This window comes from Lissotriton helveticus, chromosome 1_1 (assembly GCF_964261635.1).
Source record: "Lissotriton helveticus chromosome 1_1, aLisHel1.1, whole genome shotgun sequence".
NCBI classification, from domain to species: Eukaryota; Metazoa; Chordata; class Amphibia; order Caudata; family Salamandridae; genus Lissotriton; species Lissotriton helveticus.
In genome coordinates this window covers 1,254,512,933-1,254,530,154 of record NC_136057.1, presented here as the reverse complement: position 1 = coordinate 1,254,530,154, position 17,222 = coordinate 1,254,512,933, and the positions used below count along the sequence as shown (strand labels likewise).

At 44.7% G+C, this 17,222-nt stretch overlaps 1 protein-coding gene across 2 annotated transcripts in view; it reads right to left on the bottom strand.

The window, feature by feature from the left end:
* Positions 1 to 17,222, bottom strand: part of LRRK2 (leucine rich repeat kinase 2) — a 2,266,429-nt gene that overhangs the window by 1,664,050 nt on the left and 585,157 nt on the right. For both annotated transcript variants that reach the window (XM_078680082.1, XM_078680090.1), the window contains one exon: positions 5,915 to 6,048. In XM_078680082.1, coding sequence (XP_078536208.1) covers positions 5,915 to 6,048 — 134 coding nt within the window. The remainder of the gene's footprint in view (positions 1 to 5,914; positions 6,049 to 17,222) is intronic.

The following is a 17,222-nucleotide window of genomic DNA, read 5'->3' as shown; positions in this document are numbered from 1 at the left end:
CCTGATCTTCGTCTGGGTTGTAGTCAGAGCGTTCTGGTGAGGCAGGGGCATATGGGGTATGAGGCATAGCTGTAGTGATAGGCTCAAAGAATATGGGAGAGGTAGCACAGTCTCTCTTTTTCTTCAGGGGAATTGTAGAAAAGTCTTCAGTTGGCAGTGGTCTTTTCTTTTTGGTGTACACAGTCACTTTGCCAGTGTTTGGGTCAATATACAGTTTTGACTGGTCTTCTGTGGAGGGATCTGGATGAATAAGTTCCTCTTCCACAGTCCTTGGTTTTGGTGCTGTAGCCTTTGGTGTGTCTTTTTTCGGGTCGACGCCTTTTGGTGTTTGGACCGTTTTTGGTGTTTGGACCGGTTTATGATGTTTTTCGACAGGTTTTGTCGGTTCAACGTCTTTGGTTGGCTTTGCCACCTTTTTCGGACCGAGCGGTGTTGTCGGTTCGACAGTGTCTTTAGGTCTTTTTGGAACCTGTGGTTTTGTGTTGAAGGCCTTTTTCGGCTCGATGCGCTTCGGCTTGACCGAATTACTTTGGTCCACTTTCGGTTTCGGCTCGACTGTAGTCTTGGGCGCAGGCCTTGTGCTTTCGTCGACCGGTGTTTTCCCCTTGTCGATACCTGAGGCTGGTTTCCTCGATTCGACGTGCGTCGTGGAGGTCGATTCGACGTGCTTTTGTTTTTGTGTCGATTCGACGTGTTTTGGCCTCGAGGTTGACTCGACGGCTTCGACGTCGACTCGACAGCTTTGGTCTTCGATGTCGACTCGATAGTCTTTGGCTTCGAAGGTTGTATCGGTACTGTGGCCTTCGGGTCGACGCCCTTCGGCTTAGTCACCTTCGGTTCGACGTAATTTGGTCCGAAGACAGTATTGTCGACGAGTTTCGGTTTTGATTGAACTGGTGTCGTATATCGTGTCTCAGAGGGCTCTTTTTGTGTGTTCTTAGCCGGGCGTGATGGCGGGGCTGTAGAATGAGGTTGTTGATCTCGGCTAAGGCCTGCTGGCGATGCCTTGACCTGAGTCTCTGATAGAGGTGTAGTGTCTATATGGGGCGGTGTACTCACGGTCATCGGAGTTGTCTTCGACCGCTACGATGTCTTGATCATATTCCTCAAGGTCGACGATTAGTTCTCCTTCCTCGAGGTAATATTCAGAGTCGTGCTCCGAGTATTGTTGATCATCTTGATCCGAGTTCTCGGCGCTTGCTAGATCTCCGTCATCGTCGAAGATGTTCTCGGGTCCTGGCGCCGACCTTTGCATTTTTTGCCTCACCGCCCGTCGATTCCAGATAGTTTTTTTCGATCGGAACTGGGCACAGGCTAGGCAACTATCTTCATTGTGATCTGGAGATAGGCATTTGTTGCACACTGGATGCTTGTCGGTATGCGGGAACTTCGAGTTGCACTGCGGGCAGTACTTGAATGGACTTAGTTCCATCGACGGTCGGTCCACGTGGTGTCGAGAAGGCCTCACGGCCCGATTCGACGACTGGAGTGCAACGAATGTTCAAAAAGTGTATCGGCACCGAGCTCTGAACAATACCGATGGATCCGAAGGCCTTTTGGCCTTGTGCAAAGTTTTTCTAGATTCCGAACTTGGAGAGTAGGAAAGTACATCCGAACCCAATGGCGGAGAAAAACAATCTGGGGATGGAGAGGATGCCCATGCGCACGTCCGAGGAAGGAGCCACCTATCTCGTGATACTTTGAAGACTCTTCCAGGACAACAATGCGCAATCATCCGGACCCAACACTAGGCGGCGATCTATGCACAGATATGAATTCAGCAGCCCACATGCCACGAATACAAGGATCGTACAATACCCCACACCCCACACCACTGTCAACCAAACAAAATCAGCATATACAGTCGTAGCAACAGTCCTACACTCTCCCCTGTATATTTCTAATAAGGCTCTATACCACCCAGTGTATGTAGAGTAAAGACCCTCGCCCCCCCCAGTAAGGGGGAGGGAGAAGATTAAAGCTGGTCTGAACCCTGTGCTGGAACAGGCTTCAATTCCAGTCCCCGATAGTCTGCCCAGCGCTTCCAGATTTTGTGGTGTTTACTCGGGCACCCCCTTGCTAGAAAGATGGAAGCCTCCAAACCTATGCAGAAATCCAGACCTGTCTTTCAAGCAGAGACGGAATGCTCAGCTGTTGCCTTCCAGGGTCTAGCAATATCGCGTTTGGCAAGGGTAAAGCCCAGGAGCATAAGGTTACGTTTGTAAACGTTGCCCCCGACATTGTCTATGACATGTAGGAGAACTAGCTTAGGTGAGCGAGGGAGGTCCCAACCCAGAACCTCTGGTAGGCATGTCATTACACCCCGCCAAAACCTCGTCAGCGCAGAACAATCCCATTTGGTATGCAGCAGGGTACCCTTCCCATGGATGCAGCAAAGACACACCAGGGAAGCCACCAAACCCACCCTGTACGGCCTGACTCTAGTGAAATATACCCTATGGAGGTATTTAAACTGGATAAGCCGAAGACTCATATCAATGGCTGCCCCACGAGGGCCAGCGAGGGCCTCTGTCCAGTCCTCCTCTTCGAGTGAGCCCACATTGCTCTCCCATGCCTCATGGAGATGCTGCAGGGATGGGAAGCTTCGCGTGACCAGGGATTGGTACATTTTAGATATCTTATGGTCCTGCAAATCACCCATGAAAATGTTTGCCTCCAGCAGGCCGAAGTTGGCTAGCTCCTCCAAACCCGCCAAGCTAGGGGAAAGAGCATGGCGAAATTGCAAATATTAATAAAATTGGGTATACTGCATTTGAAAGTCTTTCTGCAAGTCCTGGAACAACTTCAAAACAGGCCCCGCATAACATCTCCCAAGGTGGAGATCCCAATCGCGTCCCAATCACGGAATCCAGGCAAGGCTACCAACTGCGGCAGGCGTCCATTTTGCCACAGCAGAGTCTCCAGAGTCAAAAGGTTCCACCAACCCATCCTCCACAAAGCCTGCCTCCAGATCTGAAAAACAAGCTGTGTGGCAACTGGTAAAGAACGCAGAATTTAGGAGCGTGTGCAGCGAGTGATCACCCATCAATTGTCGTTCTACAGCATACGCCGGATCGGACCTATCCCCATACCACCATTCATTATGGACCAGTAAGTGTGAAGCCAAATAGTACAAGAGAATGTCAGATGTCCAAGCCCCCCACAATATGTGGACTATAAACGGGTACGGAGAGCCACCCTAGCCATCCCACCACCCCATAAAAACTGGCCCAAAGCTGTATTGACCTGGCCGAACCACCCAGAAGATGTAGGATATGGATGATTTTGTAGCAGATATAACAGACGAGGAAGAGAGACCATTTTGAAGATGGCCGAGCGACCATATATAGATAAGGGCATGTGGGACCAGATTGTAATATCCTTGTGCACCCTATTCCACAACGGCACTAGTTTTCTATCCCAGGCAGTCAGCCGCGAGTCAGAGAGGAAAACACCAAGATATTACATCCTCCCGCGCCAGCCCAGGTACAAGGATCACCCCCTCTGCCCAAAGACCCAAAGGGTGGACGCTCGTTCATATAAAGGCCAGAGGTCTCTCCGAACACCTGCATAATGCGCAGCAGCCGCGGGCCGGTCCTGTCCAGATTAGTGAGAAAAAACAACACGTCATCGGCATATAGGGCTATGCGATCCGACAGTCCATCTGCCCATTCGAGACCGGCCACTTGCGCATCGATGCTCACCCATGCAGCCAGGGGCTCCATTGCCAGGGCGCACAAATATGGAGATAATGGACACCCTTGCCTGGTGCCTTGACCAATGGGAAAGACCGACGAGAGAGAACCCGCCACACGCACAGACGCCGTTATGTCCTTATAGAGTAGGGATAGATAGGACAAGTTTCTGCAAAGTATTTTGGACAAACCATCACACAGCAACATCTGTGGAACTGACATCAAGGAATCAAGCCTGATTACTATGTCTTCCACACTGCTCACAAGTAGCAATTAATTGATTTGGGTTTTATGAACACTAATCTATGTAGTATTGGGATTCAAAGATAGAACTTCCACTTGGCTTTGATCCACATGAGGGTCAGGGGATCTAATGTGAAGACAACAGCCCACTCAACCTTGCTCCTGTGTAATACTAATGTTGTAGTGCCCTCTCTTGAGGACAATACATCTATTAAGTAATAGTTTTATACAGGTCACCAGCATCAGTAAAGAGCCAGTTCACATAGTGGCAAGAGAAATGTGTACTGTTCTCCCAAGATTGGCATGTAATGTGTAGTTACTAAGTCACAAAATTTTACAGGTAATCCCCGTCTCCTTATAGTTTGAATTTATACAAACGTATACTTTCTTAAATACAACATGTACATGTGGCCATAACCATCTGTAAATTCAGACTGACTAAAAACCATGCAGCATGATTTTTTTTGTGCTACTTACTTATGAACTTAGCCATTTAATTTTTGAGGGATGCAATTTAATCCCGTTTAATATATATTTTGACTATGGCTCGTATTACTAGCAAGGCCGGCCTTGGCATGGGCGAGCTAAATCCAGGCCTGGGGCATCAATATTCCGGGGGGCCCAGCAGGGAGCTGCCTGACAATGTTACACAAACAGCAGCTCATCCATCCCACTTGGTCTCAATTGGGTCCCCTTAAAGACTTTGTAATCAGCCCTTAATGTACCTCAGTTTAATGTTAGCACCCCATCAACACCCTGCTGTCGTCCCACCTTCCTCACACCTCCTGCTGTCACACCGCAACGACACCCACAACAAACACCAACTTTTCTTTCTGCTCAGGCGCTCTGCCTGTCAATCCGATTTAGGGCAGGCCCTGATTACTAGACTGCCGGTGGCATGAGCACTACTTAAATCCCTGTAGAAGGTGAGGTGCGTAGCCTGCATTAGTCAAACGTTTATTGTCAGAGTGACATGAAGAATTAGAGTCCAGCAAAAAAGCCCATGTCCTTGTACTGGCTGGTACTGTATCTCCTGTTCCCCATATATCGGTAAGGGTTATGCAAAAACAAAGTTAGGAGGCAAGTGTAAAATAGCCTTTCTGCAATAAGTGCAACTGCTCATGTAAAATAAAAATAAATAAAACAAATGATCTCCTATTCAAATATTTTTCCTTTTCCAAGGTTATATCACTGATTGTCCAACCTTTTTCATCATGGTCATCGTGTGCGCTCAGTGTTGTACACTACAAACAATACAGACTACAAAAGGAATTCCCGAGGGTGCTTTTAGTGTACAGCACCGAGTACAGCAATGACAGAGCCAAAAAGCATGAAGCACATCACCACACCAATGCACTGCCCATTCACGTATAGGAGAGCAGTGAATGCTTTGTGGTACTTCTTGGGGAATGTAATTTACAGTGTACAGCAACGTGCACAGTGGCACATGAAAAACAGTTGTCCCGACTTGCTCCATGCATTGGTCTGGGGAATATTAGAATTGTGCATTGAAGCATATAACTGGCATGTGGCATTGGAACCTTTTTTTTAAATTAACGCTAAATTAACGCTACCCCAGCCTACCTGGAAAACACTCAATTTCCTATAGGGCAACAATTTGCACCTGTATGACTTTGCAGCGCAAGAACCGCTATCGACCTGATTAGTACGTGCATATCATTCTGGTTTAGAGAATGGAATAATCCTAGCCCTCTGATATACCGCCATAAAAAAAATTGGCAAAAGTTTCCGGATCCAGGCTAACGCCTGGGAAATTCAAAGGTAAGGAATCTGCAGCTAGAGGTCTTTATAAGATGCAAAATTTCACAAAACAGGGACTAAGGAGATATATTTTACTGACACACATGGAAGCAGAGGTCTACTGTGTTCATCAATTATTCAGGATAAAACTGCACACACAATAATACTGTAATAATACTGTCAAGAAAAACGTATGAAATTAGCTTTCTACATACCTTATTAAGTGCTTCAAGTGTTAAAGTATGGATACCTTCCAATAAACATTGGTTCTTAATTACTTTCAGTGTTAGGAGACAACATTCATTATCAGCTGAGTCTCGGGAGTCAATCAGCTGTTTTATATCATCATCTAAAAAAATAGGATTTTATGTAATGGTATTAATTAAAACTAATAATTTAGTCACCATATTATGCTAGTGTACAAATACATTCAGAGCAGACTTGGGGTACCTAAGTCAGCAAATTGAATGGGTAAAGCATATGTCGGATATATAAAACAATTAAACAATTCTGGAAGCGTGTAATATGAAATTGTGATTATGCACATTTTCAAAAGGCAACCATACATACAAAATACTGAAAAAAGTTGTTGGTAAAAATCATAATGTAAGCAAATAGGTAAAATACCAATGTTCATCCTAACTTGGCATTTTCATTGGGAAAAAGTTTGCAGTAGATAATCAAATTATATGCAAAATACAAGTAATAAAACATAGTTCCCAAAAATGTATAATTGTGCAAAAACCTTATTTCAGCAAAACCATCTTTCAGTCTGTATCGAACAGTGAACTACAAGACTGCAAGCTATTACAGAGCAACACTACTACACACAGATACCAGCCTGCTGAGGTTGTAGAGACAGTCTATGTGTATCTAGTAATGCCAGTTATTCTTCAGTTAGGAGAACCTGGAAAAATCCATAGCTTTTTTAGTCTATTAGATAGGCACTAGTGCCACCCACAGCCAATGAACCTGAATCCTAATAGGTACGGAAAAGACAAAAAGGGTGAAAGTCCTGCCCACACTGAGTTACAACAAAACAAGTAAAGGGGTATTAAATGGTATCACTTGTGCATTGGTTTATGTGAGAAAGATAAAAACACTTATGTATATTTCATTGTGAGGGCAAAACTTGAACAAAATCAAGTGTGTCAAGAAGCCATAATCAATTTTGTCTCGTTGTCTCCAATGTGACACAGACCCTTTTTGAAAAACTGGTGTTGCCCATGAAGCCAAGCCCTGTATCTAGTGAAATGTACAAAGACTCAGACTAGTTGCTGAATAGTCAAGCTGCAAGAGAAAAATGAGTTTTAAGATATGCTGGGAAAGGGATTAGTGATTATTGCACTTGGTATGAGTCTCTGGGAAGGTGTAGTTGAAGTACGCCGTATATATTTAGGTGTGTTCGTGAAATGAGGAGTGCAATCTCTCATGTTGAAAGGAGTGCATGGTCTTGAGACTGAGGTACAGGGTTAAATTGGGATCCAAAATTGGCCCTGCCAACGTAAAAGAAATTGCCCACGTTTGTAGATTGTGCCTTGACAGTAAATACCGGGGGGGCTTTACAAGACACATATTTTATTAACTTCAGGGAGATAAAAAAGAAATCCAAATGTTGCCTGCACACTTTGTGCACTGATTTGTTCACACTGGTGAAACACACCTGAATATAAGTGAAGGTAATTGTCAGGCTTCCTGCCCGTGCTGAATCTGCGTACATTACAGGGCCGGCAGATCGAGAGACTTGGAAGGACACAGACCTTGACCCCCCCCTTCTCCCCCCAAGTTTTCAAAAAGAAAAGTAACAGAGGCTTATCTGTGTCGAAAAATACCACTTAGATCCTCACACGGCTGCTGGCGGCCTCTGAACAGCATAGATAAAGTCCCAATCCACTTCCATGCTGCACAAAAAAGCAGCAAGCAGTTGCAACTTACATACCGGCACATTGTACATTTCCCGAGTGTCCGTCTCAGCAATCCAACTTTGCTGAGGTATGTCTATACTTCTACATGTATTTTTAAACATGGTCTGTGTCGGAAGATCTGATACCTATAAAACACCGGTATACATCTATTTGTATGTTTCTTTTATGTATGATGGTTCTAGCAAAGGGCAGAGACACATGCATGCATGGTTTCAGTAATATGGTGAGACTTACAACTGTGATTTGTGAAGGGTTGATGCTTTATATTTGTCGAGGCCAAACAGTCGGAGTAGTCGGTGAAAAGTGAAGCTACCAGAGAACCTGAGGTTTAAGACATGCTGTTAGAGGGATTAGTGATTAGTCTACTTTGTATGAGTCTTCTAATCACCAAGGCAGTACCAATGCACTATTGCAATGAAGGAGAATCTACCTATACATCCAATCAATCAGATATTACCTACGCAAACATGCATTGAATGAGGCGGTAGTCTTGCATTCATCCATTCAGTAAGCCACTACATATGCACTCATCTATTCTGTTAAGCAATACTGAAGCAGTCATTGAATGATACAGGCACTACAGTTGCACTAAACCATTCCCTCAGGTACTACCCATGCATTCATCCATTCCTGAAGCACTATTGATGCACTCATCCATTGACGAAAACATTAGCCATGCACTCATACTTTCACTCAGGTATTTCCTATGCACTCATACAATCACCCAGGCACTACCTTAGCACTGATGCAATCACGGAGACACTATGCATGTACTCATGCAATCAGTAAGGCACTAGTTTTGCACTCAACTGTTCACTCAGGCACTACCTATGCAGTTATCTATTACCTCAGGCAGCACTGTGGCATTGATCCAATGACCCAGCCATTACTGTTACACTCATGATTTTACTGAGGCACTATTCATGCACTGATCTAAGCATTCAGATGATACTGTTGCACTCAGGCACAACTTATGCATTCATGCAATAACATAGGCACTACCCCTGCACTTATGATATCAAATATACACTAGGTATGGACTCATATAATCTGTCAGGTTCTACTCTTACACTCAGCCATTCACTCAGGCAGTACATATGCAGTGATCCAGTCACTCATGAAGTACCCATGCAGTTATGCAATCAGAGAGGTACTATCTATACAGACATCAACTTAATGAGGCATTACCTATACAGTGATGCAGTCACCTAGCCACTACTCTTGCACTCAAGCATTCACTCAGGCACTACTCATGCACTCTTCCATTCACTCAGGCAGTACCATGCACTCATCCAATGACGCAGCCATTACCCTTGCATGGATTGTTCCATTGAGGCAGCACCCATACACTCATCGAATCACGCAGGCACTACTGCTGTACTCAAACAATCACACAGTCACTACTCATGCAATCAAGGATGCACTACCTATGCACACATTGAATTAATAAGACATTACCTACACAATCGTGCAATGAATTAGGCACCACTCTTGCACTAATCCATTCTCTCAGGCACTACCCATGCACTGATCTATTCTGTGAAGCACTACCCATGCACTCATCCAATGAGGCACTATTGTTGGATAAATGCATTCACTCAGGCACTACCCATGCAGTGTTCTAAGCAGCCAGACATTATTCTTGCACTCATTAATTTACTGATGCACTAGCCATGTATTTTCATACATTTTATGCATGTGAAGATCGTAGACCTATAAAACACAGGTATACATGGATTTGTATACTTCTTTTATGTATGCCACTAAGAAAAAGCACAGACACATGTATGCATGTTTTCAGGAATATGACGACACTTTCAATTGTGACATGCAAAGGGTTCATGTTTCATATTTGGCTAGGCCCAACACTCTTAGTAGTTGCTGAATAGTAAAGGTGCTAGACAAAAGTGAGGTTTAACACGTGCTGGCAGAGGGATTCGTGATTAGTCTACTTTGTTGAATTGTTAGTGACATCCTACATGAAAGAAGGATACAAATACAAGCATACATGTGTTTTATAGATGTACAAACTTTAGATGGAGAACATGTGTGAAAATAAATGTACAAGTAGAGATAAAACTCAGTCACAAGACCATGCACTCTTTTCAACTAGAGACTGCACTATCCATTTCAAGAACACACCAAAATCTATACGGCATACCTCAAGTGTACCTATCCACAGACTTGTACAAACTAGTCTTATTAGTGAATCCTCTGGCAGGATATTTTAAACCTCAGTTTTCTCTTGTAGCTTCACTATTCAGCTACTACTCAGAGTGTTTTGCCTAGCCAAAAATAAAGCATCAACCCTTCACATATCACTGTCGTAAGTCTCTCCATATTCCTGGACGCATGCATTCATATGTCTGTGTCTTTTGGTAGTGGCATCATGCATAAAAAATAAATAAAAAAATAGACGTATGATTGCACTAGCAAAAGGCAGAGACACATGCATGCATGCTTTGAGGAGTATGGTGAGACTTACAATAGTAACATTGCAAAGATTGCGGTTTTGAATTTCTGGAGTTCTCTTGCATGTTTGTGCACTTGTCTTGACTGTTTCTGCATGACAGAGCCTTGTTTTTGCACTTGTCTTGTTTCTTTCTACATCCTTCTTGTGTGTTTCTGGAGCTCTGCTGCTTGTTTTTGTACTTCCCTTCTTTGCTTCTGCACTTTTTTGTTTCTTTTTGCCGGCCTCATTCCCATTTTTGCAGCTCTTTTGTCTCTTTCTACACCTCTCTTCCATCTTTCTCTACTTCTGTTCCGTCTTTCTGCACCTCACTTTTCTTTCTGTAGATCTCTTGATTCTTTATGCACTGGTCTTGCCACTTTAACCACTTCTATTGCTTTTTCTGCACTTGTCTTGTCTCTATCTGCACCTCTGTTGGTTCTTTAAGCTGTCATCCTGCCTCTTTTTGTCTCTGCACCCCTTTTCTCTCTTTGAGTATGTTTGTTGTGTCTTTGAGCATCTTTGTTAGCCTGTTTCTGAACCTGTGTTGCTTCTATTTGCAACCCTCTTGCATATTTCTGTACCTGTGTTCCTTTTTTTGGAGTTGTCTTGCCTGTTTCTGCATCACTCTTGCATCTTTGTGTATTCTCTTGCATGTTTGTGCACTTCTGTTGTTTCTTTGTTCACCGCTATTGTCTCCTTGTGCAGCTCTGTTGCCTCTTTCTAGATTTCTCACCTTTTTTAGTAGCTGTGTTGTTGTTTGTGTATTTATTTTAGGTGTTTCTAAACTTGTTTTTCTTTCTGTCCCTTTCTTTCTCTTTCAGTACAATTTTTCCACTTTCTGCAGTTCTCTTGCTTGTTTCTACACTTTTGTTTTTTTTTGTAATAAAGAGAATAGCAATGTAATTGTAATGAATTGCTTACTAGTTACTATCAGTATTCATATGCAATTAATTTGAAAATTGTTAATCCATGTAACAAACTATTGAAACTGTTCTTTGTTTTTCAGAAAATTATTTTGTTTGGATCACAAATTCAAGATGGCAAGAAAACACGAAAAGAGAAGACAACAAAACAGATCTACTTAAAGAGAAGTAAAAAGACGACGTTACACATAGATGAAAATGTTAATAAGGATAAACTTTGTTCTGGTAAGAGCACTAAACACTTTTTTAAAAGAGTTGCAGAGAAAAGAAAGATTATAGCCGTGAAAGGAAACAGAAGAGTTTTACAACAAAGCAGAACGAGAACGACATTTCTAGTGGTGAAAAAAATTGGATTACACTGCGCATGGGCATCGGCTCCCTCCTTAGACTGTTTTTCGCCAGCAGGGAAATTATGGAGTTTTGTTAGAAACAGGAAGGATGCTTGTGTAAGCTGTATCTAATTAAGATAATACTGGACCAGATAACGGTAGCCAGGGAGGCGGGTGGGCGTGTGTAACTCTGCAGCTCTACATGCCAAGAACAGATGCATACTGGTAAGTAGCATTTTCCGTTTGAGGCATATGAGCTGCAGATTACACACTGTGCAAAGAATGTATAGCAGTACCCACTGTTAGTGACGACCACCCGTATCTGTTGCAGTAGTTTGAAACAGTGTTTTGAGTATAGCCTGGTCCACAGTAGCTTGTTGTTTAGTTTGCACATCTACACAATAATGTTTTGTGAATGTGTGCGGTGTAGACCATGTAGCTGCTTTGCAGATGTCATCTAAGAGAATGTTCCCTAAAAATGCCATTGAAGCCCCTATCTTTCTTGTAGAATGGGCTTTAGGAGGAACAGATAACGTACGTTTAGCTTTATGGTAGCAATTCTGTATGCATTTGACAATCCACCTAGCTATCCCAGATTTTGATATGGGGTTGCCTTTGTGTGGTGGTGATAAAGACACAAAAAGTTGTTTAGTTTTACGAAAAGGTTGTGTTCTTTCAATGTAGTAAAGCAATGCTCTTTTGACATCTAAGGAATGAAGAGCTCTTTGTGCGACTGTTTGTGGCTGCGAGAAGAATACGGGCAGCTCTATAGATTGATTGAGATGGAAGGGTGAAATTACTTTTGGAAGGAATTTAGGATTAGTTCGGAGAACAACCTCATTATGGTGCATTTGCAGAAAAGGTTCTTGAATGGTGAATGCTTGTAGCTCACTAACTCTTCTGAGAGAAGTAATAGCTACTAGGAAAGCGACTTTCCAAGTTAAGAATTGCAGTTCACATTTATGTAACGGTTCAAAGGGAGGTCCCATTAACCGTGTGAGAACAATGTTTAAATTTCACACAGGTGAAGGTGGTGTTCTGGGGGGGATTATTCTTTTGAGGCATTCCATAAAAGCAGTTATGGCAGGGACTCTAAAAAGTGATAGATGTTGTCTATTTTGTAGTTATGCTGCAATGGCGGCAAGATGCAGTCTAATAGATGTGTACGCTAAGTTACATCTTTGGAGGTGTAGTAAGTATCCTATGATGTGTTGAATAGACACATCTAAAGGATTGATGTCATTACAAAACGTTTCCACTTGGCTGCATAACATGCACTAGTGGTGGGACGTCTAGCTTCTTTAATAACATTCATACAGTCTTGAGCTGAGCTGGGTCTGATCTCTCCATGGTTCTGTGTTAGGTGGAGACAGGCATAGCTTTTGGTGCGGTACCACAGACAGTTGCAGCAGTGTGGTGTACCACGGTTGTCTGGCCCAAGTTGGAGCAACTAGAACGAGAGTCAGGGAATGTTGCTGTAGTTTGCGTACCAGTAGTGGAAGCAGTGTGAGAGGTGGAACAGCGTACGCAAATTTGCCAGACCAGTTCATCCATATCGCATTGCCCCTGGAACGGGTGTGGATATCTGGCGGCGAAGCTTGGGCATTTTCGTGGGTGGCGAAGAGGTCTATCTGAGGTTGTCCCCACATTTGAAAGAACGATTGAAGAACTTGTGAATAAAGTTCCCACTCGTGGATCTGTTGTGTCTGATGGCTTAACAGATCTGCTATGTTGTTTTGTACCCCTGCAACATGCTGGGCTAAGAGAAAGATGTTTAGAGGTATAGCCCAACTCCATATCTACTGCGCTAACAGAGTTGCAGAGAGTGTGTCCCCCCCTTGTTTGTTTATGTAGTACATAGCTGTCATGTTGTCTGTGTGAACTAAGACAGCTTTGCCAAATATTTGCTTTTAGAATGCTTTTAGGGCTAGAAATATGGCTAGTAACTCCAGATGGTTGATGTGGAGTAACTTTTGTTGCGCCGTCCACCTGCCCTGCATGGTGTGCTGTCATAGGTGAGCTTCCCATCCGGAGAGCGATGCGTCCGCTGTCATGACTATTTGATGAACTGGCTCTAGGAACGGTCGGCCCTTGGAAAGGTGAATCCGACTGTCTACCAACACTAGGTCTGTTGATTGACCTTGAGCCTGGTTCCACTGTCGTGCTAAGCACGCTTGAAGAGGACGTATTTGTAGTCTTGCATGAGGCACTATGAATATGCAAGAGGCCATCATCCCTATGAGTTGCATGAACACTGAGCTGGAAGAGAGTGTTGCGTTTGGAATTTTGTTAGAAGAGCTTGCATATTTGTTATCCTGGCAGGAGAGGGATGAGCTAGCGTTATTGAGGTGTTTATTGTGGCACCGAGATATTGTTGTACGTGGGACGGTTGCAGATGAGACTTGGTGTGGTTTACTGTGAACCCCAAGTCGTGGAGTAAATGGATGGTGGTGTGAGTGTGTTGTACACACTGACTGTGTGAGCTGGCTTGTATGAGCCAGTCGTCGAGATATGGGAAGACATGAATGTGCTGTCTTCTTAAGTGTGCTGCCACTACTGCTAGGCACTTGTTAAACACTCTTGGTGCTGTTGTGACTCCGAATGGGAGTACCTTGAATAGATAGTGCTGACCGTCCAGTACAAATCTGAGATACTTTCTGTGAGCTGTGTGAATTGGAATGTGGAAATAGGGGTCATTGAGATCTATAGTGGCAAGGAAGTCATTTTGTAAAAGGAGAGGAAGGACCTGCCGGAGTGTGACCATATGGAAGTGGTCTGATTGTATGTACAGGTTTTGTGGTCTGAGGTCTAGAATAGGCCTTAGAGAGCCGTCCTTTTTTGGGATAAGAAAGTACAGGGAGTGAACTCCCTTGTTTTGTTGATGTGGTGGAACTAATTCTATTGCACTCTTTTGTAGGAGGGATATTACCTCTTGCCTTAGCAGAAGCAGATGTTCTTGTGACATTGGGCGCTGTTTGGGTGGTATGTTTGGGGGGTAGATGTTAGTTTGAGACAGTAACCTGATTGAATTCTTTGTCGTACCCACCTGTCTGATGTGATGTTGGTCCAGGCAGGCATGAATTGTTCTAGTCTTGCCCCAACTGGAGTGGAATGTGGTGGGGGAAGTGGAAGGAAGTCATTGGGCATGGGTGGAGGCAGAGCGGTAGTTGTTAGTTTTGCCTCTGCCTTTGTTGTTGTTACCCCTGTAATCCCCTCTTTGGTAGCCCCTACTGTAGGTGGATTGGGTAGGGGCTTTGTAAGAAGTAGAGGGACTATCTAAGAAGTAGCCTCTGGCGGTGCTTCTGTAGGATGAGCGACGAAAGGAGCGTCGGGGAGCTTGCGACGGCTGCAAGGCTCCCATAGATTTAGCTGTGTCCGTATCCTTTTTCATTTTCTCAAGGGATGCGTCCACATTAGGCCCAAATAGGTGTCGCTAATCAAAGGGTTGATTGAGGATGGCACTTTCTACTTCAGGTTTGAAACCTGAAATGCGTAGCCAGGCATGCCAGCGCAAAAGGACACTGGTATTAATCGCCCTTGAAGCAGTATCAGCTGCATCCAGGGCACAACGAATAGAGGTATTGGTGATGGTTTTACCCTCTTGTATAAGCTCGTTGGCCCTATTTTTGTATTTATCTGGAAGGTGCTGCATTATGGATTCTAACTCATCATAATGTGCCCTGTCGTATCTTGCTAGTAGTGCCTGAGTATTGGCAATACGCCATATGTTTGCTGTCTGTGACGCGGTTCTTTTGCCTGAGGCGTCAAGGAGCTTAGACTCTTTATCGGGTGAGGGAGCCTCGCCTGATGTCTGTGAATTGGCTCTTTTGCGTGCGTTGGAGACTACAAGGGAGTCTAGTGGTGCAGGCCCTTTAATGTAGGCTGGATCTGAGGGGGCAACCTTATACTTCTTCTCAATTTGGGGGTTGATGATTCGAGCCCTAACTGGATCTTTGAAGACCTGTGGCGCATGCTTAATGACCCCTTTAAGCATGGGTAAAATTGAGGTGGACCTTTGTGTGGTGTCCATAAGGAAATCTTCCTCAACTGGGTCTGTATGTAGGTCAACGCCAAGGTATTGGGCAGCCCTAGGGACAAGTTGGTTAAATCCCATAGTGTCCTCTGTTCGGGAAGGCCTGGAGGGGTGTATGTCATCTTGTGGGATGTTAGGGACGTCTGGGGGTGCTATATTCATCCCAAGGGTCAGGTGAGCCAGGAGGACGAGGATTATCTACTGGCTCATTATCTGCACCACCCTCTGTGTCATCAGAGGTGTCATCCCTGTTATCATCCTCTTCTAATGGAGTAGGAGATGGTGTAGGGGAGTGATGTGGTAGGGGAGGAGGTGGTGGAGGAGTAGGGGGAAGAGGAGGAGGAGGAGAAGGTATCCTTAGAGGAGAGGTTGCAATGTCTTTTTTCTTAGGATGAGGAGCCGGTGCAGGCGTGTCTAATGGCCGTTTTTTAGAACTAAGAGTTAATCGACCAGTTTTGGGATCTTTTACAAGAGTCTTTTGTGTAGGATCTGGATGAAATGGCTCCTCTGTGGGAGTTAGATCCTTCGGTGCCAAAGGCTTTGGTTCCGTAGGTTTTTTCGGCACTGAACCGGTAGCATCTTTTGGCTTTGAAACATGTTCTTTTGCAGTGTCTTTGGCCGGTGGAACTTGTGGATTTTTCGGTTCCGAGGCATGGGAGTCGGGTACTTTCGGTGGCAATTTTTTGCTCGGCTCAGAGTGTGGTTTTCGTGCCGAGGAGCCGGTGTCAGTCTTCGGTGCCGAGTGCTTAGATGTGGAAGAAGCTGGCGTGGAGAAAGGAGATGGCCTCTTTTTCGGTGCCAGTAGGTGTGCGTGGGCACCGGGGGCAGGCTGACTTGAGCCCGAGCCGCCTAAAGGCTTATTAGGCTTCTTTGCCGAGCTCGAAGACGGGGCAGGGGAAGCAGTCTCTCTGTGTGCACCCAGGCCCGAAGGCGAGGGTGTTACCGAAGCCTTTTTGGAGGGTGTGGAGGAAGGGTCGGAGTCGATGTGTGTACTCACAACCCGCTGTGCCGGAGTGATGTCCTCGACGTCCGAGTCGTCGGCCTCGGAGTTGCTGTCGACGCCATGTTCTTGCTCCTGTTCCGGCACGTCGACACCCTCTTGGAAGATGTCGTCTGCGATGGAAGCTGACGAGCGAGCCATTGTTCTTCGAGTTTGTCGGTCTTGAATCGTCTTCTTGGAGCGGAAGGAGGCATAAGTGGAACAGTCTCTGCCTCTCAGCGGAGCACGAGGCCAAAGGTTGCACACCTCATTGAGATCGGTGTGGGGAAACTTCGACCCACATTGAGGACATTTCTTAAATGGCGTCCTTTCCATGAGCTAGAAGACGAGGCCTAGGTAGGCCCGAAGGCCTTCGTCGACGACCGGAATCGAAGACTTCGAAGTTGAAGAGTAGAGTTGATTGAAAACGAGTTTGAAACAATACCATTGAAAATGGTGAGGATTGTGCGCCGAAGGAGAATCGGTTCCAACCCGGAGCGCAGGAAACACATCCGAGCCCGATGGCGGAAAAAACAATCTAAGGATGGAGCCGATGCCCATGCGCAGTGTAATGCAAAGGAGGAGTCACCTATCTCGTGACTTTCAAAGACTTTTCAGGGCAAAAACAACTGCAAACATCCAGGCCTAAAACTAGGTGGCGATCTATGCACAGTGTGTAATCTGCAGCTCATATGCCTCGAATAGAATATTCCTCCATTTAGTGTTGAGTGGATCTTCATTTAAACAGGTGGTTTTATTTTTCTGTTGACCATCATTTTTTATTGATGCAAATATTGAACATCACATTGATAATAAATATGGGACAAGACAATTCAATGTTATTATGGATCTCTGAGTTGCCCTTCTGTCCGAAGAATCAGA